Raw genomic sequence first — 21629 nt, 5'->3', positions numbered from 1 at the left:
ATAATTGTTAGAATGGTTATATTTTAAAGAAACTCTTGGTAAAGCTGCCCTTTGAAAAGTAATTTTATATAGCAACCATCTTAATCCCTTTAATCTTGGACTCAGAATATCCCTACTCTTCTTATGACTTCAGTTTTCAATAAAAAAATTAAAAAATATATATATACTGTATACATATATACAAGCTGTGGGAGCTATTTATTCTTTATTTCTTTATCCATTTGAATTTTGTTAGTTTTATTCTTAAATTTCTATTTTTTGTATTATTTACAGAGTAAATGTACAGGTTAATAATTGTTGATTCTATTTATCTTTTGTTTTATTATTTTTCTTATTTATTCTTTCTGAGTCAGACAGGAAGTAAGGTGGGTCAGTCCACTTTCTATAAGTGTAGGGGCCTGGTAAAGGACCAGCAGGGGCTTATGGTTTTTTTTACCAGAGCAAGAGAGGCAGCATGAGAACAAAGGAAAGTTTGAACTCTGTAATTGTTTGCTGAAATAGGAAAAATAAATCATCCAGAACAATCAACAAGTTTGGACAATGAACCTTCTTTTGCCGGCGTACAAAAAACTTTACCCAAGTGCCTTATAGTGGCTTGATGGGACTTTCATTGGATGTTTGGTTTGGCAAACAATGGCCACTACACAAGCTAAATATTTAACGGAGTTGACCAACCTGACCTTTTCTCTCCTGGGAGAAAGTGGTTTAGAAAAGCTGCATGTCCTCCTATTTAACCACTTGGTTGTGTTTCAACTTGCAGAAATGCAGACAGGGCTGCCTGAAGATCAGATTTCATTTCTTGAAGCACAAAAGCAGATCAATCAACAGTGTTTGGCGAGAGAGAGAGGGTACAGTCTAGAGGTCTGCAACTTTCATAATCCAAAGAGTATTTTCTGCCTCTCTTACAGATAATTTAAGCTTAAATGAATTTAAGCTTCATTTAAATTGAAAAGCAAAATAATAATAATTGCTATTTAAAATTCTTCCTTAGGGTTAGCTGGAAAACTCAGTAAAATTGCTGGCAGATTAAATTCTGGTTATGACAGGAATTGATTACTGGGGAAGGGTGTGAAAAGGGAGACAGACAGATCTGACCCCAAGCTGAGAACAATCAGGAGCCTTTAGGAGGTGCTTTTTACAGCAGTGTTTCCCAAACCTGCCCTGAACGTTTTAGGTGATTTAAGACATCTGATTGAGATGATTGCAGTTCAGCAAAAACTTGTCAATCAGCCACGAATTGAAATTATAGCAGGGTAACATCTAAAACATGCAGGGCAGCTTGCTTTGAAGACGCTTTAGAGATGCTTGTACTCTGAAATGAATGTCAAATGGTTTGTTCACGATAAGTGGTAACCAGGCCTGAGCCTTGTGATGTAAATATTCAGATTCCCGCCCCCATCCTTACCTTGTGTCCGCTCTCCTTCCACAGTTTGAGTTTCCGTCATCGTCCATTCCTGGGATCGACCTCTGGTGTCTTCTGCCGTCTTCTGTCAGGCGGCAGCTGACTCCACAAGTGTGTTGGTATTTACACTCGTCCCCAGAAACCTCAGCCTTCTGTCAAACTCATTTTCATTTTGGGCCATATTCAAAAACCTGAATGCTCTTAAAGGGCCGGTTTCGCCAGAATGTATTGATGAAACCCAATAAATAGCTAAAATATCAATAAATTGCTGTTCTTCCCAGATTTTGTGATTGTTTTAGTGGTTTTTTTTTCAGTCAAAATTGCAGATTTTGTGGTGCCAATTTAGAAATGTTTGTAAGGAATTATGTTTGTCTAATGTATGACGTTAAATGTGACTTCTTATTACTTCTTCTTATTACTTTCCATACAAATTGCAGACTATAACGTGACATCAAGTGAGGCTGCAGTTACTCAATGTGTGTCTGACCAATTTTGAGAAAATCTACAGTAAAATTAGAAAAAGAAATGTGGAGATTTCTTAATTTTGTATCAATTTTGTAGATTTGTGAAAAACTGGAAGAAGTTATTGATGCAATTTGGAATCTAAAGAGCCACATTAAAAGCTACGGCGGGCCAGATTTGGCCCCCGGGCCTCGAGTTTGACACATGTGTTATGTCAAACTAAAAGAAAGGGCAAGATAATCACTGACAAAGAAAATCACACCCTTGTGAAAGTGATACATATTTGTCTTAAATTTCCATTGCTTATGAAGATTTGTTGCTTTAAGTTATTAATTGTCCAACATTGCCTCTTCGTAGCATATATAATTTTCTAGCCGAGAATGACCGTAAATGATTTCTTTGACACGTCAAGACAATGTGCAGCATTACAAATGGAAAGCCCAGATAGCAACATTGTTACAGTATTGATGCAAATACAATTTAAATGTTGAGGTAATATTAATCTCATGCTACACTATGCAGTTGTTCTGTCTGCGCTGATGAAGACTCTCTTATTTTGTCCTGACCAATCCTTGAAATGATGCCAACAAAAGTGAGGATTAGTCGATTAAGATTTTGATCATTCTAACAGACTTAAGAGTGTCTGTCATGTTTTCACAACTGGACTCTGGAGCAGGCAGCATGTGAAAAAATTATTTCTGAAAAGAAGACTATCAAGGGGAAAACTGCTCTGGGTCCACAGTGGACAAGAAAGGTAAGTGGTTAAACTGGATTTGCAGAAAGGCAAACGTAAGCTGAGCTGAGAATGTACGAGTTTTACTGCTGGCGATGAAGAGCGAGTCTGGCGAAAAGATGAGTATACTCTATTTGTATATTCTCAGTAAAGAAACACAAAGCAAGACAACCCATGTCCAGATCACCTCTGATTCCCTGTGAAGTCGCTTTGATCCAGCCGACTCTACATCAGTTCTTCTAAGTGACGATTATTTCAAGTCTTTGAGGTTAGTCAGTGAACCACAAATCACCCAGAAAACTCTTACTCCTGCTCAGCATCTGGGTGGCACGTTGGACTAACGGGACAATCTTATGTGACAAAAGCAAAGCCATGACCATAGTTCCTGCACATGCCGTTAGCCAGGGAGAACACGGGAAAGACCTCCGGACCTCTGGCTCTGGTAGCGCTCTGCTTCTGAAAGGCTTAGCAACCCGCTCCCACTGTGTGAGGATGGCTTGTCTGGCTCCTGCCCACTGTCCAGGCCCAGTGAGGCGATACTGGTATGGAGTGCAGGGACCAAAGAAGATCTTTGCCCAGAGGACTGGGTCTGTTAGGAGCAGTCTCCAAAGATGTGGTTTAACACCAATCTGTGAGGAAACGCTTATTATTATTTGATTGTCTGTGTCTTAGATGCTATAAACAACAGAGTGTTAGGACCTACTCACCTCCTTGGCCATGAAATCCAAGTAATGGATGAAATCAACTTGGAGAACAGCTTGTTGAGGGTTAGGGAAGCTTAAAAACCATAAGAAGGAATGTCAGCCAACTTATTTTGGCGTAAAAATCAACTTTGAGTGTGAGAATGATGGCTACCTGGGCATGTTTAACCTCCTTTCAGTCTCAATGACTTCAAGCATTTTCTGCGTCGATGGGAGACAAGTCAAACCTGAAACATTAAACATATCATCTTCTTCATCCCAAAATTAATTTACAGTGTTTTGCAATGATATACATAACGCTTGAACTTTTTTAGATTTCTTCTGAAAACCACAAACTTATTTATTGGAATTCTATTTGATAGATTAATAATATAAAAGACGTTTTGAACTCTTTACAAATTAACTCAACGTGAGAATGGATTTGGTGGAAAACATTTGGGGACACAAAAAGTGCTGCCAGAATTTATCAGTTGCATTCATCTCTGGGCTTTGACTACACCATTCTAACATGATTGGAATTTGATCAAAGCCCTCGGTGTGGCTGTATCTGAGGTCTCTGATGTGTTGAAAGGTGAACCTTCGCCTCAGTCTCAAGTCATTTGCACTTTCCGACAGGTTTGGTAACACTTTATTTGACGGGTTGTGAATAAGACTGTCATAACCATGACATAACAATTGTCATGAACACGAGTAAGTCTTTATGAATATTTATGACTGTTGTCATAAAGTGTCATTCGGTAAATCATGACACAAAGTTGACATTATTCAAAATGTCTTCGTTACGACAACTTGACATTAACCAAGAAATCATGATCTGACATAAATTTGTTACAAAAGTATTACTGATTAAACTTTAAAAATTATGTAGCTTTATGTTATTAAAGCTAAAGTTTAATTATTCACAACCCTTCAAATAAAGTGTTACCACAGGTTTTCTTCCCCGTATTGAGCTCCCATTAACTCTGACCAGTCTATATGATTCTGTTGGGTAAAAGGTATCCCATCATACCATTAACATGATTCATGTTGGGAGTTATGGGAGAGCGCAGTGTTAGCTCTCTATCACACACAAGTGTTTTCCATTACATGTGTCTACTGTGTTGCCAATCTGTCCATTGTCAGTCCATCACAAGCAACAGAGAGCCAGAAAGCACATATATTCATACCAAAGGACAATTTCAAGTTGTCTTTTTTTTTTTTGGACTGAAGGAAAGAAGTCGGAGGGAGAATCCACACATGCATGCGGAGGAAACGTATGACACATTTTCAGATTTTTATTTTTTTTAATTCTGAAAACCAATTTTACAATTAGGAATTACCTTTTGTGGGTCTGTCACACACAATTATTTTAAAATATATTGACGTTTGTGGGTTTATCGTGTCAAAAGGGCTATGAATACTTTAGTAAGTCACTGTGTGTGTACATATTGTGTCTACCTGAAAACACCTTAACAGCCCAGCGGACCTGCATCTCCACAATCGGCATGATTGGTCCCCTTACTTGGAAAAAACCCATGACGGCCAGCGTGGGTTGTTGAAGAGACGGAGGAAACACTCTTCTGAATTATGACAAAAAAAGTAAATAAATTAAGTAATCTTCATAATATAAAGCACACGCTTTACATCATGTTCTGTGATGTATCTTGTCTGTCCCCCTTTAAGCAGTGAACCTTTCTCTTAACTGTTCTGCATTGACTTACTTGTATAGCGTCAGCTCACTGTGTGGCCCTTCAGACAGAGCAGAGGGCAAGAACGGGAAGATTCCTTTATATCCTGTACAAAAGACCACAGCGTCAATGTTGTCTTCGACTGTCCCGTCTTCGAATGTAACTCCTGAATCCTTGAAAGCTCGTATGTTGGGCTTCATGACAAGGGCTCCCTGAAGAATTCGACCAGGAAGATCATCATTGACCAGAGGCCTTTTGTCCAGAAGTCTGTGAAATAAATTGCAAAAGAGATGTTTATTGACATTTATTTGCAGGCTGCTGTGCAATAGCGCCTCTAAATTTTTATTTTGTTGTTTCTGTAGTTCTTTCTTTCCTAGATTTCCTGTCTGGTGCTTGACCTTGTTTTATATTGTGTATAAGTATTTTTTGGACCTTTCTCTTGATTATTTTTCAGCTGAACTTATACACTATACTGTGAGGGACGTTTGAGATGCCTTTTCACCTAATGACCGGAAAATCTGGTGCAGCTCCCACATTGCTGCTGGTTCTGAATGATTGACCTCGTTGGTTGCAGCGTTAGTGCCAGAGCGGTCCTCAAAACCAAACTCAGAGAGGTCCACCTGGTATAAAAGTTTTTGTTGCGTGCTACGCTAATTTGTCTGCGTTGAATTCAGCTCCTTTTGTTTTTGAGCAATAGTCAAAACTAGTCGGTTGATTCAAACAGTGATACCTGTGTCTGGGCTTCAGACCGTAGAGTTCATGGTCATATTTCTGGTTCAGTGCTCTCTCTCCTGCCCAGTTGATTAAAGTCTTGGGGAGCAGCTGCAGCAGGAGGATGTTGAACCTGGAGATCAATGTCATATCCACGGGCAGGCCCCTATGGGCCATTCTGCTCATCACCCAGAACCCGTCCCGGACACTGAGAAACGTCTGAAGAGGGTGGAGAATATTAGATGTTGTCGTCGTCTCTCTTAGATTCTCAAACAACGTGGCAGTTCTCCTGTGTCTGTCCTGTTCTCACCTTTTCTGCAGATCTGCTAATCTCTACCGCAACATCCCCTCCGGAGTTCCCAAAGCCAACAACCACCACCCTTTCACCCCTGAAGGAATCTGCATCTCTATATTCCCTGCTGTGAAGAAGCCTACCGAGGAATGTTTCGTGTCCTGGAGAAAAACATATGGCAAAACAGCTCAAAGGCAAAGGCTTTTATGATAGTTTAAATTTACTGAAGTAATCTTAATACCTAGAAAATCAGACAGGGGTAAGACCGGATGGGTATAGTGTCCTGAACACACCAGAACCGCATCAAAGATGTGTCTTTCTTCCTCGTTATTTTTGTTCATGGTCACTACGTCCCACTGACCAGACACTGAGAAGTCTGGCCTTTGTGTAACGCTCCTCACAGTGGTCTGAAACGTGTGCAGAAACGCAAGCCTTAATGTAGAGATCAATTACCTTTTCATATAAAAAAAAGGCCACAACGAAACAGGACGGACCTGAAAGCGAATGTGTTGGAGCAGGTGAAAATGCTCAGCGTAGAGCCTGAAGTACTGCAGCAGCTGGGAGTTGTGCATGTAGTTGGGATAGTCGTCAGGCATGGGGAAATCGCTGAAGCACATCATCTCTTTGGAGGTATTCACCACCAGAGAGCGGTAGATGCTGGATCGATCTGGTTCTGGAGACTCCTGCAAGCGCAGAAAAAAGAAAAAAAGAAAATAAAGACGGGAGCTGTTAAAGAAGACCATTACTGTGCCTTACGCACTTACAAACACAAAAGATTGCATGATTCTGAAGTGGAAGAAAAAAGTGATACATTGAGTTCAATGTTTTTGTCTATGTAAATAAGATGGTTGCATTTATATTTAACTCCCTTTAAAGTGAACCGTTTAGATCAAACTCAGTGCAGCTGACTGCCTTCAGAATCAATTTAACCATCCATTTGTGTGAAAGAAGGTCCTGTGGTAAGACAGGACCAAAATCAAGTCAAAAACTAACACTACACATCAACCTAAACCCAATTCTGCTAGAAAAAACAAGGTGGAAGCAGTATTATGCTGTGGGAATGGGAAAAATAAAGTTGACCAGAGTTGATAGAATTATAGATAGAGCTAACTAAAATAAAAAAAGTAAAAATAAAAACAAATGCCTGACTTGAAAATTTATGTTTAGCAAACAGCCTTAGGTTTTTCTTTGGTAAGAAGACACTTGGGTAGCAGCTTGACTAACAAGTTCTATCAAAATTACTCCACCTGTCCCACCTTAAATTTCCACAGGCCACCAATGTCATCACTACTTTCAAAGCAGACAGGGTCCAAGCCCTCCTCCAAGCAGACTTTGACACAGGCCAGACCCGAACTGCCTGCACCGACTACTGCCACACGGCGAACCATCGCTGAGGAGAAACAGGATTGTCAGAGAGGTTTCATCTTGCAAAGCAACGTTTCAGTTTTGCACAACAAAATCATCTTTAGGCAATCACTATATATATATATATATATATATATATATATATATATATATATATATATATATATATACAGTATATATATCGACGTATTGAGCACCCCTGGTTTAATCTGTCACTCTGCAGAAACTTCAATAAAGTTTTATTCAAAAGCAAAAGAGTTATGTACATCCTCGATGAGCTGTGAAAATGACACATCAAACACTAAAATCTGTGTGAGTTACTGAACAATACAAAAATGAACTTAACAGCAGTTACGAACAATTAGTTATCATTACATGATTTCACTAGTATTAGCTTGCAAAGTATGTATGACAATAGACTTATTTTACTCACCCGGACTTCACAGAGACAGAGGCAGGAGGTTGCCTTGCAGTTATTTAGCAACAATGCTCATAATTTTGCAGTCTGTGAGAAATGCTACATGTGCACGACTGCTCTCTCCTTTTGTTGTAAGCTGTGTAAAAGCAAAGTTGCAAAGCAGCCGGAAGTTTTGAAAGAGCCTTTGGAGCCTGTAAACCGAGCCGCTGCGGCTACGTCAGCAGTTAAACAGTAAGGCAGAGGAGGGAGTTTAACCCTCCGTGGTGCTGAGGGAACTATTTGCAGGGTTGACCAGATGGTACGCTTAAAATAAATTTTTTTTTGCAAGATTTTAAACATACAAAGAAAAAATAAAACTATACACTGTGAACAACAAAGTAAGTTTTCAGAAGGCATAAAAATCCTGTCCGTGTTCAACTCTGAGAAAATACTGATATGTCTTCTGGCTACATCAAATATTTGAACTAAACTAAACGATGCTAAGCTAAACTAAAAAAAAAATTGTTTTAACCTCCTGAGACCCTGCATCCTCATATGAGGACATTACATTTTTGCTGTTCTGCACCATGATACTTAATTTGTAAGAATTTTGACCAATTGCCCTCATATGGGGGCCCTGCCTGCACCACCTAGTGGTCTCATAATGAAATTACACTCATTTGAAAAAAAACAACATGGCGGGGATGACAGCGAACGTCTTCTACGGCAGCTCCCGACAGAAACATGGACAAGGTAAAAATCCTAATCAAATTTTATGATTGAAACTAGTTTATTTATGCACAATAATGTCTGTAGCTTCACGTGGCATGCTTATTTGATATATTTGAGTAATATTAGCAAGCTACAACGTCTGTAAACATGACGTACTTCTTTAAGGACATCAGGTCTACCTTCAGTGCAAAAACGTAAAATTTTTCCAAGAGCATTTGTGTTATTTCTAGTCAAAATGTCTAATTTCTAGTCAAAATAAGTCTTATTACACTTAAAATAAGACTCATCCTGTAAAAAGTAACTTGTTTTTAGACAATCACCACTTGTTTCAAGCGAACTTTCACTAAAAAATAAGTAGAATAATTTGCCAGTGGAGCAAGTTTTTATTTCCTATTACAAGGAAATAGATTGTGCATTTTTATCATTACATTATTGTTTGAGTTTGCTATGACACGTTCATAATGATGCTCATAAACGTTGCACTTTTCCATGCAAAGCCTTTCACATAGGCAAGCAGGAATACTTGAATTAATGACTGAGCTCGCTATGACATGTTCATAATGAAGTTCATAAAGTTTGCACTTTTCCATGCAAAAGCTGCACACTTTTATCTGCACTTTTATGTTTGTTGACAGTATAAAATAAAGTTTTGTACTTTGTTAACCAATGGTGTCTTCATTATGAAAGTCTGGACAGAAAGCAGAGTAAATGTACATACTGTGAAACACAGATGTAAATAATAACATTGATTGAATGGTCTTATCGTCACACAGATAGACCCAATGTCATCATCTGAGGACATTGGGTTTTGAGATAACCACTTATTGTAGAAAGCTAAAATTTCATTTTTAGGCTAATTGGGTCCTTATAATCCCAAATGACAAGGAAAAAATGTATATGCAAAAACAGACCCATTGTCCTTATATGAGGGCATTGGTTTTGACATAGTTCAAAAGCACATAGAAAGCTAAAATTTAATTTCAACTAAAATTAGGTCATACTAATCCCAAATAGTAAGGAGACATAAAAAATGCACATCAAACAAAAGCCCGGGTCTCAGGAGGATAATGCATTTTTCCACATCTGTTAAATTAACACTCTAAAACAGTGGTTCTTAACCTTTTATGAGGTACCGAACCCATCAGATTCATACGAGCATTCACCGAACCCTTCTTTAGTGATAAATAAAATAAAAACTTTTTCCAAATTCAAGACATATGTATATGTTTTTTGCTGGTGCACAAAATGAGCAATGCATGAACGTCACCTTGCTCAAAGAACAAAACCATGAACTCACAGCAAGTTACAGTATGACTTTATTCTGGCCCCCCAAAAATATTTCGGCCCCATAAAAGAATTTCAGCCCCCAAAAATATATTTTTTTTACTATTTTACTAATTAAAAATAAATTTGGATTTTTTCACAGAATTAAAATTTTTCTTTATTTGTTTTATTTTAAATTTAATTTGTTTTTTGTCATTTTGAATCCACAAAATACTTTTTGGGGGCCAGAATAAAGTTTTGCACAAATGACATATACCTGCAAATCAGTGTGACTTCTGCTGTTGTCTTTGGGAGACCAGTTCAGAGAGGCGTGGCTTCACCTTGGCAAGTGCATCTTCAGAGCAAAGTCTGTTCATTTTCTTCTTCTTTTGCTCGACATATTTAGTATGGATTAAAATATTAAGAAAGAAACCACGCGACGTACAACTACGAACTACGACAGCCGCTGATACTGCGCGCACTAAATTCCCGCAGCCCTGATTGGCCGAGCAATGTAACATGATCCTCTGCAGCAAGCGATGGCCAAGCGGGGCGCGTCATCACGACTTTACACAAGTGTGTCTTTACCTCCGCGGCAGAGGCTCCGCCGAACCCCTGAGACCGACTCATCGAACCCCTGGGGTTCGATCGAACCCAGGTTAAGAACCACTGGTTTATAGTATTTAAGTGCCTTGATCAGTTGAATACAACCATTTTTGTGGCTGCAGAGGAAAAGCATGTTAAACCAATACTCAAACGAAAAATGTGTGCCAGTTTCTATGGTCTTCATTAAGGCTGTGGGCCTATTTGGTTGTGTTTTTGACTGCAGAAGGAGGTACTAAATCAAGGTGGGGTTCATGCCATCAGTCTGCTCCCGTAGATTCAGAAAAAAGAGTCTGAAACTAACAAAGACGGCCAACAGCGGCCCACAAGCAGGGAGATTTCTGCTTATACATGTGAGACAACAGAAACATTACAAAATCTGCTCCGATATTGATCTTCCACCGGCCGCCAATACCTTCATCACTCTCAAAACAGACAGGCGCGCATGCTTGACCTGCTGTTGAAGCTTCTCTAAGCATAAGCAGAGATGCAAGAGAGGTTTCATTGGGGCCTGCCATGCAAAGCAATGGCAGGAACCTATTACTATTGTCGGAGAGAAGCGTCTCTTTAATATTCTTCTTCTTTATTTTTCTTCCGTCACCGTTAATGCGGCTCATACCGCTGGGTGCACACCTACAAATGAGGTATCAAAACGTGCAGAAAATTCACGCCATTGGAGCTATTATTTTTGGTGGGATTTGGGGTTAACGTGGCGACATAATTCGCAAAAAACTGCGAAAAAAAACCCATTATAAGTCAATGGGAAAAATCCTAGAAATACCCTATTTTTGAGGATTTTCTGTGTCGTCACAAATTCACCTAGAAATGCCATTCAAATTTCATTTTGTAGATACGTCTGTGATCTCTTCGAAAGTGAAGACGGCTCGTCGATACCAGTTACGGTTTGTCCACAATTTGCCTCTAAGCGACCCAAACTTTCTCATTTTTCCTAAAGTTAGAGTGCTTCTCTCGCTGATTAGAGTGGGAGATCAAGACAACTTTTTCAGCCCAAATCATTTTTGAAATCGCCATCACGCCCACAAATATCGCACGATTAGTATCAAAATCGGTCCTGACATTGATACGCCTGTCTGCTCCGGTAAAATGTTTTCGAAATTTATCTAGACCGTACGGTTTTCTGTCACGGTGCTTCAGAGCAAAGTCATGCGACAGGATTTTCTGAGGCTCTCAGGCTCTTTCACTAACACTTCACACCTTGGTGTGAAACTTATTTAACATAGCAACGGATCTCAAGAGGCTATTGGCTGCTGATTAGGACTACAAATACGCATCGCTGTAGTTCTATCTATCCTCAGTTGAAACAGATCAGGACTGAGAACTGGCCTTTAGAACTAATTGCTGCTATGGGCTGTATATAACTGATTTAACTCAGTAACTGTTACACATGGGATTAGTTTGGAACTTTAAAATTAAGCATATTGAAAATTTCAAAATAAAAGCCCTGAATATTTTTACATAACGTAATTGCTCTTTTTGGCTTTATTTGACTTTTCCATCCAAAGCACTGTTACACATGGGATTAGTTTGGAACTTTAAAATTAAGCATACTGAAAATTTCAAAATAAAAGCCTTGAATATTTTACATGACGTAATTGCTCTTTTTGGCCGTATATGACTTTTTCATCCAAAGCACTGTTACACATGGGATTAGTTTGGAACTTTAAAATGGAGCATAATAATAATTTCAAAATAAAAGCCTTGAATATTTTTACATCATGTAATTGCTGTTTTTGGCTTTGTATGACTTTTTCATCCAAAGCACTGTTACACATGGGATTAGTTCGGAACTTTAAAATGGAGCATAATAATAATTTCAAAATAAAAGCCTTGAATATTTTTACGTCATGTAATTGCTCTTTTTGGCCGTATATGACTTTTTCATCCAAAGCACTGTTACACATGGTATTAGTTTGGCCCTTTGAAATGAAGCATACTGAAAATTTCAAAATAAAAGCCTTGAATATTTTTACATGATGTAATTGCTCTTTTTGGCTTTATTTGACTTTTTCATCCAAAGCACTGTTACACATGGTATTAGTTTGGCCCTTTGAAATGAAGCATACTGAAAATTTCAAAATAAAAGCCTTGAATATTTTTACATCATGTAATTGCTCTTTTTGGCTTTATTTGACTTTTTCATCCAAAGCACTCTTACACGTGGTATTAGTTCAGAACTTTAAAATGAAGCATACTGAAAATTTCAAAATAAAAGCCTTGAATATTTTTACATCAGCTACTTGTGTTTTGAGCATTATATAACTATTTTAACCCAAGGACTATTACGCATGGGATTAGTTTGGCCCTTTGAAATGAAGCATCCTGCAAATTTCAAAATAAAAGCCTTGAATATTTTTACATCATGTAATTGCTCTTTTTGGCTTTATTTGACTTTTTCATCCAAAGCACTGTTACACATGGTATTAGTTTGGCCCTTTGAAATGAAGCTTAACAAAAATTTCAAAATAAAAGCCTTGAATATTTTTACATCATGTAATTGCTCTTTTTGGCTTTATTTGACTTTTTCATCCAAAGCACTGTTACACGTGGTATTAGTTTGGCCCTTTGAAATGAAGCATACTGAAAATTTCAAAATAAAAGCCTTGAATATTTTTACATGACGTAATTGCTCTTTTTGGCTTTATTTGACTTTTTCATCCAAAGCACTCTTACACGTGGTATTAGTTCAGAACTTTAAAATGAAGCATACTGAAAATTTCAAAATAAAAGCCTTGAATATTTTTACATCAGCTACTTGTGTTTTGAGCATTATATTACTATTTTAACCCAAGGACTATTACGCTTGGGATTAGTTTGGCCCTTTGAAATGAAGTTTAACAAAACTTCCAAAATAAAAGCCTTGACAACATTTTAAATCATACCGAATGGTGCACGTCCGCCTCGCTTAACGTTCTTGCGGTTCTCCGCGTGCCACTGATTACGTTGCGGCGTTCTTTAGCGTCGATGCCAATTTGTAGCGTGACGACGCCGGGCCCATGCCCGACGGGCGCGCCTTGGCAGGCCCCGGCTAAATTTCTTCCGAAATTTTCTAGTTTTACATTAAGATTTTCTAATTGCTTCTTAGAGTGAAAAAAGAGATAATAAGCCTAAGACAGAAAGAAGAAATAAAAAAAAGAGCACTCAGTCAAACTCTGGGTGGAAAAGTAGTATTAGCAGCACCTATTGCTTTAATGTTCCTTTAAAACATTTATTCAAATGACAAAAGCCTCGTGTTCACTGAAAACACCAGAAGTTAGTAGTCTATATGAAAAATAATGTAATATCAAAATGACAAAAAGAAACAGTTTTGTAATGGTAGCATATTTATGGTGACGACAGCGTCTGGTTGTTGGTGCAGGAGAAGAACTACAACACAAACTGTGCAGAGTTTTTGACAAGTGCAGGCAATTGTTTAAACCACAAGAGGCAGGAATCTATGGAGAAGTCAAACCGCGGCTCTTAAACCTAAGAACACTCTGGTCATTTTACCTCAAGTTACCACCTGAATGTTTGAACTTTAGACATAATTTGGTGTTCCAACCATGAATCTATCCTAAAAATGCACAAGAGGTGGGTTTGACATGAACAAAGCAGGTTCACATTATTCTTAGGAATGCTTTTTGTATGACATATATAATCAGAGCCCAGTTCATTATAGGAACAGCTGATGTCCTTATTTTGCTTTCCCTGACTTCTTGTGTCTCTTCCTCTTCTTTTCTGCTTCCATAGTTCAGGAAGGTGAACTCTTGTCAGCTTTCTGATCCTGGCTCAACATCCTCCCTTCTTGTCAATAAACAATGGTCTGCAGTGTTTAGTTCTGGCCTGCTTGTAAACAGTTAAACTGCAATAGTTTTTGCAATATGAAACATTACTTCAGTGCAGGCTAGTCTGAGTGTCACCGGCGTTGCATGTCAAAGTAAAAAGAGCTGCATTGTTCGATAGGGTTACACTGCTGCGTGACTGACACATGTCCACAGTTAACATCAGAGGTTCTAAACTTGGGGTTTCTTAGACGGTTTGTGGACGGAGTTTGGACATCAGGGTGGGGATGATGGTGGGATTGTGAACTTGGATGTAGTAGACGGCGCTTCCTCCAGCCACGAGCAGCAAGCTCCACTTGAAGAGGCGGCCTGCTGTCGAGCTCTCCCGAGGCCCCAGCTGTGGGAGCACACAAACAGTTATTGTCTGAATTTACTCGTCAAACGGCATGAAAGTCAAATTGATTTGGGTGTTTTGATGATCCATTAGAAGTATTCTTTCTTTAAAGATGGCATGATAATACAAATTCAACAATATTTAGATGTAAAAATCAGGTTGAAGGGGTAATTTATTGTGGATTTTTCCCGAAACATGATCAATTAAACATACAGGTTCAGAGATGTAGGTCAGAATCCTCCCAGAAGCTTAAGGTTGGCCGGTTTGATCCATTCTGAAATCACTTTCAATGTATGTTTGGGATTATTCAACTCTTGGATCGCGCAAGTGTGTCCAAGTTTCTAACCATTTGTACTAAATGATCCTCTCAGATGGCAGGAAGTTAGTTAAAATGAACAGGAACGGCCCACGAACCACATTGGACCAACACTCAAGGTTCACTCTACACAACATTAGGCCTCTGGAATAGCCCCAACGTTAACCCCACATAAAATATGTTGATTATGCTTAAGTTTTATCTGTGCCAGGAAACTACATGCCTGAAATCAGCTCTTCAAATTGTGCCAAGGTTACAGATCTACCAGAAACTTGTTGTTGACTGTTAGAAATGTAAGATTTCTTATAGTTTACTTTGCATGTATATTTTGAGCACTTCGAGAAATCCCCTCATTTATGGGGTGACTGTGGCTCTATGGGTAGAGTAGTTTTCTTGTGATTTGAAGGTTGTAGGTTCAATTCCAGCTTTTTACTGCCACATGTTGATATGCCCCTGGGCAAGGCACTTAACCCCAAACTGCATATCGGTGAATAAATATGACTCTAGTGTGAAATGCTTTGAGTGGTCAAAATGCCATACAAGTGCAGTCCATATGCCATTTAATTATTGTGAAAATTAATGAGGTTCTGCGTTTTATTATAATGTAAAAAAAAATGAAGCAGTTAAAAAAATATTAGTGCAGATGATGACTGTATGTAAACTTCTGACCAGAAGTGTACAAAGCACTCATTTCAGACCTGTCGGGTTCTCAGGGGCTGGTACAGGCGGTCAAGCTGGGTGAAGATCGCCCTGCGGGCCCCGTCCCATTTTCCCGGTCCCATCAGTCGGTACTGGTAAGCAGTGATGGGTCCCCAGAAAACCCGCATAAACAGGGGGAAGTCGGTGAGGAGCAGCCAGAGGAGACTTGGGCGCACTCCGATGTCCTTCGCTAAGTCGTCCATGTACTCGAGAAAGTCCACCTGCAGTGGCGTCAGCCTCGACACAACGTAGCTGCAGGAGAAAAACATGTGAGCTTAAAAACGATTTCAACAGAACTAAAAGCCTTGCTTTCAGGCTTGTAATGTTAAGAACCTTTCATCTAGGTCATAACGAATGTCGCTCGTACTTTTTCTCAATGTTTTTGGTGTCCTTCTCAACAGCCTTGATCATGGTTTGATTTGAGGGAAGCTTCTTATGTCCTGAAGGGCCAAAGACAGAAAGCAGACATTTAACAACCAGACCTTTACGTCTGTGCCGAGGTTGGGACAAGTAAGTAGTATTTGCACCATTTAAAGATGGCCTCTGTTGAAGTGAAGCCTCACCTTTGAAGACACGAGTGACAAAGCGGGCCTGCATCTCAGCCTGTGGCATGATGGATCCGTCAGAATGGATAAATCCCACAATAGCCAGAGTAGGCTGCTCAAGGACTGGGGGGAAAACATGTTTGTAGAGGCCCACACGGTGCCCCGACTTATACATGACATGCTTCGGCAAGTAGGGGAAATCATAGTTGTACCCCGTGGCGAACACAATCAAATCCACCTGTGAGAGGAAATACATTGGTTAGAAGGTTGTTGTTTTTTCCCCCCCTCAAAGAAACAAAAGGTTGTGACACATCTCGTTTTCCTCTAACATTTTCCGCAGCGCTGCCATCATCAAAGACCACGGTGGAGCCACGGATCTCTTTCAAGTTTGGCTTGACGAGGACTGACCCGGACAAAATCTTGAAGGGAAGGTCATCGTTGATCACTGGAATCTGGCTGAAGAGTCTTAGGAAAAAGAAGAGGAGATAATGATTTAACAGTAGACTGCAAACATGATGAAATCCTCTGAAAATCAAGTAGAGATAGTTTATTTTCTGAACTGCAATCAGGTAATACAGGAGCAATCATGGTGATTATTGTCTTGGGAAAATTTTCTTGGCGTGTTTTTGTCTTTTCATTTTGAAATGGTGGAAATAGAATCATTGTTTGTGTAACATTGTGGGGTGTGGTGAAGCACACTGCCCTCTAGTGTTTGGTACTTCAGGATCTTTGCAGCACATCTTTAGCCCTTCTCTCTCCTGCCACATCCTGACTGATTACTGTTAGTAAAAAATGTTTTAATCTCAATGGAATTGATGTCCATAAATTTGGATACTTTATCTTAACATTTCTTTTCTTTCTTTTCTTTTTCATTTTTTTTTATTACCCCAGATTGAATAAACAGAGTTATGTTAAAAGTTGTTGTGCAAGATTATGACACTGGAGTTACAGATGAATTCATTTTCTAGGCTTTTTACCCATCTTATCCAGCCCAGTTTTAGTGGAGTGCAAAGAGATTTAAAATCAATTTCACAGGTGTCAAACTCCAAGACTCTCTGCTTTAACACAGATGAACCCAATAGTTAAGTCATTAGTAGAATATTCGTAGAACATTAGCAAAACAAGGGTTTGATGCCCTCGTAGTCTAAAGATTCCTTTCTAACTTAATACTAAGCAGTCGTGTTTCTTACTCCCACAAAGATTTGATCAAATCCAGAACAGATTATAGAACAGCTCTTGCTCCGACAGTCTAACACAGTTGGGAAAACACGTGTTGGAGCTTTACCCCTAGATAACTCGAGCTTAACCCCTGGTAGGCGGTGCATGTCAAAGCAACAAAGTATGCATGCCTATTTCCCACAGTGAGGTTAATATTTTCCTGTTGGCCCACTGACTCTACTGACAGCAGGAGACACTTGTGTTGTCAGTTACAGTCTGGCTCAGACTGGCTGGCTCAAGATGCCGCTGAGTTAACCCTCAGCGGCACCTTGAGCAACATATTGCAATCTAGTGGATGCTTAGGCACCTATCTATCCAAGGTCTTGTTTTGACAGTTCAAGCTGCTCTCCTGCTGGATTGGACATAATGGTTTGTTGTTCTATAGCTGGAATCAGAAAACTTTGATGACGATTGGAGTAGCTTTTAGACCATGCTCCCCAATAGAGTGACGACACTCCATAAAGGGTGATCAGTGAGGAGATGCTGCAATTTGATTGACAAATACCAATTTAGTTTTGCTGAGGAAAATAATTATCTGCTCAGAAAACAACGATTGACCCCCCTCATCATAACATTGAAGTACCGTACCTGTGTTTGGGTTTGAGGCCGTACACCGCGTGATCGTACATGGCGTTGAGCTTCTTCTCCCCCAGCCAGTTGAGAAAACTCATGGGCAGCAGCTTGAACATGGCATGGACAAAGCGCGTGTTGAACCTGTCAACCGGCAAGCCGTTGTCGGAAACCTGGCGGATGACCCAGGCACCGCTGCGAGTGCTCAGGTACACCTGCAGGAAAAGATTCAAGGACAACAAGTAAATGAAGCCGTCGATAAAAGTGTGCAGCGCATTTTACAGGGAGAGCAAGACTTTCAATGTGGCAATGGCTGTAAAAAAAACCAGAAAGTCTTCTCGACCTGCTCTGCTACTCTGCTGCCCTCCACGGCGATGTCTCCTCCTGAGTTGCCGATGCCGATGACCACCACTCTCTTCCCGTGCATGTCCTCAGGTCCCTTGTAGTCCCAGCTGTGGAGGTATTTTCCTTCAAACGTCTCAATTCCTGGAACATATTGGAAAAATATTTGAGCGTGTGGAATGCAAATAACGAGGATGATTAGCATTAAAACAGCAACTTATGAAATTATTTGTACATTTTTCCAACGTTACAAGTGAAAAATCTGCCAAAGGAAAGTGTACTTAATTTTTAAAATCAATATCAAGGACCTGTTCACTTAAAACAAGCTTGTAAGTTAGTTTGGATTCAAGTGTACTATAAGATAACTTCACTAGAAGATAGACAAAAAAAAAAGAATACTTGATAATACTTGTGTTTTTGTAGCGTAATATCAAACAGTTCAAGAATGAATACTTGCACAAGACTCTGTGTTTTCCACCATGTTTTACCTGGAAAGTCTTTAAGAGGCAGGTTGGGGTAGTTGAAATGACCGGAGCAGCAGATGACTGCATCAAAGATGTGCCTCTCCTCCAATCCATCTTTATTCTCTGTCACCACCTCCCACTGGCCGGTGCGAGAAAAGTCCAGTCTCTGCGTGACTTTCTTCACCGAGGTCTAAGTTATAGACAAAGAGCAAGGAAAAGGTCAACAAAGCTCTCTGAGAAGCTCCAGAATGATTTAATGAGGTCTTCTTCCTGTGCATTTACCTGGAAACGAATGTGCTGCAGTATTTTAAAGTGCTCTGCGTACATCCTGAAGTACTTCAGGATCTTAGAGTGGTGCATGTAGTTTGGGTAATCAGCTGGGATGGGGAAGTCGCTGTAGCACATCATCTCCTTCCAGATGTTGATGGTTAGGGAGCGATATATGCTGGCCCTGTTCGGCTCGGAGACTTCCTGGGAAGACGGAGAATTGAAAGTGACTCAGTCACTGCTTTCCTCAGGGAAATCTGCAGGATTAAAACGATCTCCACAGCAGCAGCCAGCAGATTCTTGCCTTGAACTTCCAGAGTCCTCCTATGTCGTCGCTGCTTTCGAAGCAGGTGGGCTCCAGGCCCTCATCCAGGCAAGCCTTGATGCTGGTGAGACCCGAGGGGCCCGCCCCGATCACTGCGACTCTCTGCACCATGATGGAGCTGCAACAGGACAGGAAGACAGAAAAGTGTATAAGTTACAGTGGATAAGATCAAATATTTTACTGAAAAATCTATGTCACAGTGTTCCACTCAATTAACTTTAAATTGTTGAATCAAATTAAAGTAATGATGTGTCATAAACTCACTTTAAAGAAGTCTTTAGAGCAGACTAGAATTACTGTTTTCCCCACAATTTTAGGGTTTTAGCATACAACCTACAGAAATATGCCTCAAAACTCATTACTGACCTGCCAGTCAAGGTGGTTGCTTAAAGCAAGAAAACATTTTATGTGGGGGTTATAATATGTTTTCACCCCTCGCCGTTTAAATCCTGAATCCAACCTTATTTTTCCAAACTGCTACCATTTGTTTCTCTGCTGTGTAAAGGAACTTCTTGTTCTCTTTCCTATTAGAAGGATCTGTCTCCTTTGGAGTGTGCTTACACATTTCAACAAGTTTTGACTACATTCCCTTGGCAAGACGCAGCTTGAGGAGGAAGGTGGAAAATGGCAGAGTCTCAGGTGATTTAGATGCGGTTTTCTCCAGCAATATTTTTCATATGACCACGAGATAAGAAAACATTTTTTGTGCTTTAAAAAAAAAAAAAGTTACAATCAGCACTTCTTGGCTTCAATCCGGTTTAATTGTTCAGTTTTGAAAAAATATTGTTCATGTTACTCCTATACAGGTAATGGTGCATTTAGCACCACTCGTAAACAGAAACAAAGGTAAATGAATGTGTCTTTTTTTTTTTTTTTTTTATAGCAAAAAACATCTTACAAAGTGGTTTCTAAATGTGATCATAGTTTTATGTGATGATGAAATCAGAGCAAAGCACCAAACTGTTGCTCAGCTGAATTCACAAAAAAATCATTACAGTGCAAGCACTTAAAGATAAGTTTGAGTTTTGATAAACACGGCCAACTTTTGAGGGGAGGCAGCCTTTTGTGGCTTCCAGATAAAACCCTCAGTAATGCTCTGCTCTTGATTGCAGCCAGAGCCATAAAACAAGTTCCTAGAAGCAGAACAAAGGTTTTGCTTTAAATCACATAAACCCAATGACCCCGCAAATTGTTATATCACATCTGTGCAGTTCGTGTTAAGACCCGTTTTCTTTCCCCGTTGGAACTTTTTTGCCTTGTGCAACTTTTGTCTTGTTTTTTTCTATTGAAAAGTTAATCCTTACTTTTTTTTGCACAGAGAAACTTTGATTGTATTGGGTTTTTTTTAACAAACAGAAATATGTCAAAGACAATATATATATACATATATATATACAGTATATGTACAAAATAAAAACTATTTTCAAAAACCTTCTGCACAATGTTCTGACGTTTCATTTGTTGAAAGAAAATAACAGCGTGCGTTTTCTTCTCATTCAAATTTCTTTTCAAGAAAACGTAAAAGCTGGTAGATATTTTAACCTTTTAATACACCAATTGGAATGTTCTATGTAAATGCATAATAACAACACAATTCATGCAAAAAATAATAACAGTGCAAAACCATGGCGAGATTTGTAATAACCTCACTATTTTCTTCATGACTTTAAAAAGCAGGCATGTTAAAGATGAAAGGATTTAATTGTGAAAAATAACGTAACAGCTGTAAAAAAAAAAAAAAAAAAAAAAGCTTTCTTGCAGTAGCTTACTTGTCTTACCTTGTGTGCTTCTTGGCCTGTCTCTGGAAAAGGGACGAATCTCATCAGAGCGCCGACTTTTATACAGGCCGCTGCTGACTTTTTTTTTTTTTTTTTTTCTCCAGGCAACAAAGACACCCGACTGTATCTGTATACAGTCTGTGGATGAGAGGATCATGTACTTTTTCTTTTATTAATCAGAGAAATACACCATCAATTAATTTATGGAAGTATTTTTTCTTTATTTTAGAGCTTTATCAGTAGTGCCGTAGTACAGACTACTGTAACTGTACTCTTAAGTTTGGGTCATGTGGCTTTAAAGGGGCGGTCCAAAACTTTGAGGACCTGATCCGCCGATGCCGGGAAAACCGTGAGCTGTTAGACAACCGAGGAAGAAAAAACATGTCAAGAGTCGTTACAAATATGGGCAGCACGGTTTGGTCAAGATGTGCTTTTTATTTTTAATTTTTATAATAATAATAAAAAAGTACACAGTGATATTAATTATCACTAATGTCTGGTGTGCGCTCGCTCGGACACGCGCCTGTTACTCTAACCTGTTTGAGAGGCTGCGCGTGCACACCGCGGTCTAGATGCGCGCGCCGTTTGACGAACTGCGGTTATA

General features: G+C 39.4%; 2 protein-coding genes across 2 annotated transcripts; both read right to left on the bottom strand.

Moving 5' to 3' along the window:
• Window positions 1-2207: 2207 nt before the first annotated feature.
• Window positions 2208-8049, bottom strand: LOC116725193 (dimethylaniline monooxygenase [N-oxide-forming] 5). The gene is made up of 11 exons (XM_032571099.1): window positions 7767-8049; window positions 7225-7358; window positions 6463-6651; window positions 6210-6375; window positions 5987-6129; window positions 5696-5895; window positions 4999-5232; window positions 4736-4857; window positions 3453-3525; window positions 3305-3374; window positions 2208-3226 (listed from the first exon to the last, which is right to left on the bottom strand). The coding sequence occupies exons 2-11, from the start codon at window positions 7354-7356 to the stop codon at window positions 2867-2869; spliced, it is 1689 nt and encodes a 562-aa protein (XP_032426990.1). The 5' UTR covers window positions 7357-7358; window positions 7767-8049; the 3' UTR covers window positions 2208-2866.
• Window positions 8050-13497: 5448 nt separating this feature from the next.
• Window positions 13498-21154, bottom strand: LOC116725270 (dimethylaniline monooxygenase [N-oxide-forming] 5-like). Its single transcript, XM_032571210.1, has 11 exons — window positions 21026-21154; window positions 19227-19365; window positions 18938-19126; window positions 18680-18845; window positions 18193-18335; window positions 17868-18064; window positions 16391-16526; window positions 16080-16299; window positions 15884-15956; window positions 15516-15768; window positions 13498-14504 (listed from the first exon to the last, which is right to left on the bottom strand). Exons 2-11 carry the CDS (start codon window positions 19356-19358, stop codon window positions 14355-14357), a joined length of 1659 nt encoding a protein of 552 aa, XP_032427101.1. The 5' UTR covers window positions 19359-19365; window positions 21026-21154; the 3' UTR covers window positions 13498-14354.
• Between the last annotated feature and the right edge of the window lie 475 nt (window positions 21155-21629).

The sequence above is a fragment of the Xiphophorus hellerii genome, chromosome 9 (genome assembly GCF_003331165.1).
Source record: "Xiphophorus hellerii strain 12219 chromosome 9, Xiphophorus_hellerii-4.1, whole genome shotgun sequence".
NCBI classification, from domain to species: domain Eukaryota; kingdom Metazoa; phylum Chordata; class Actinopteri; order Cyprinodontiformes; family Poeciliidae; genus Xiphophorus; species Xiphophorus hellerii.
The sequence above is the reverse complement of the archived record's forward strand: the minus strand, read 5'-3'. Positions and strand labels throughout refer to the sequence as shown.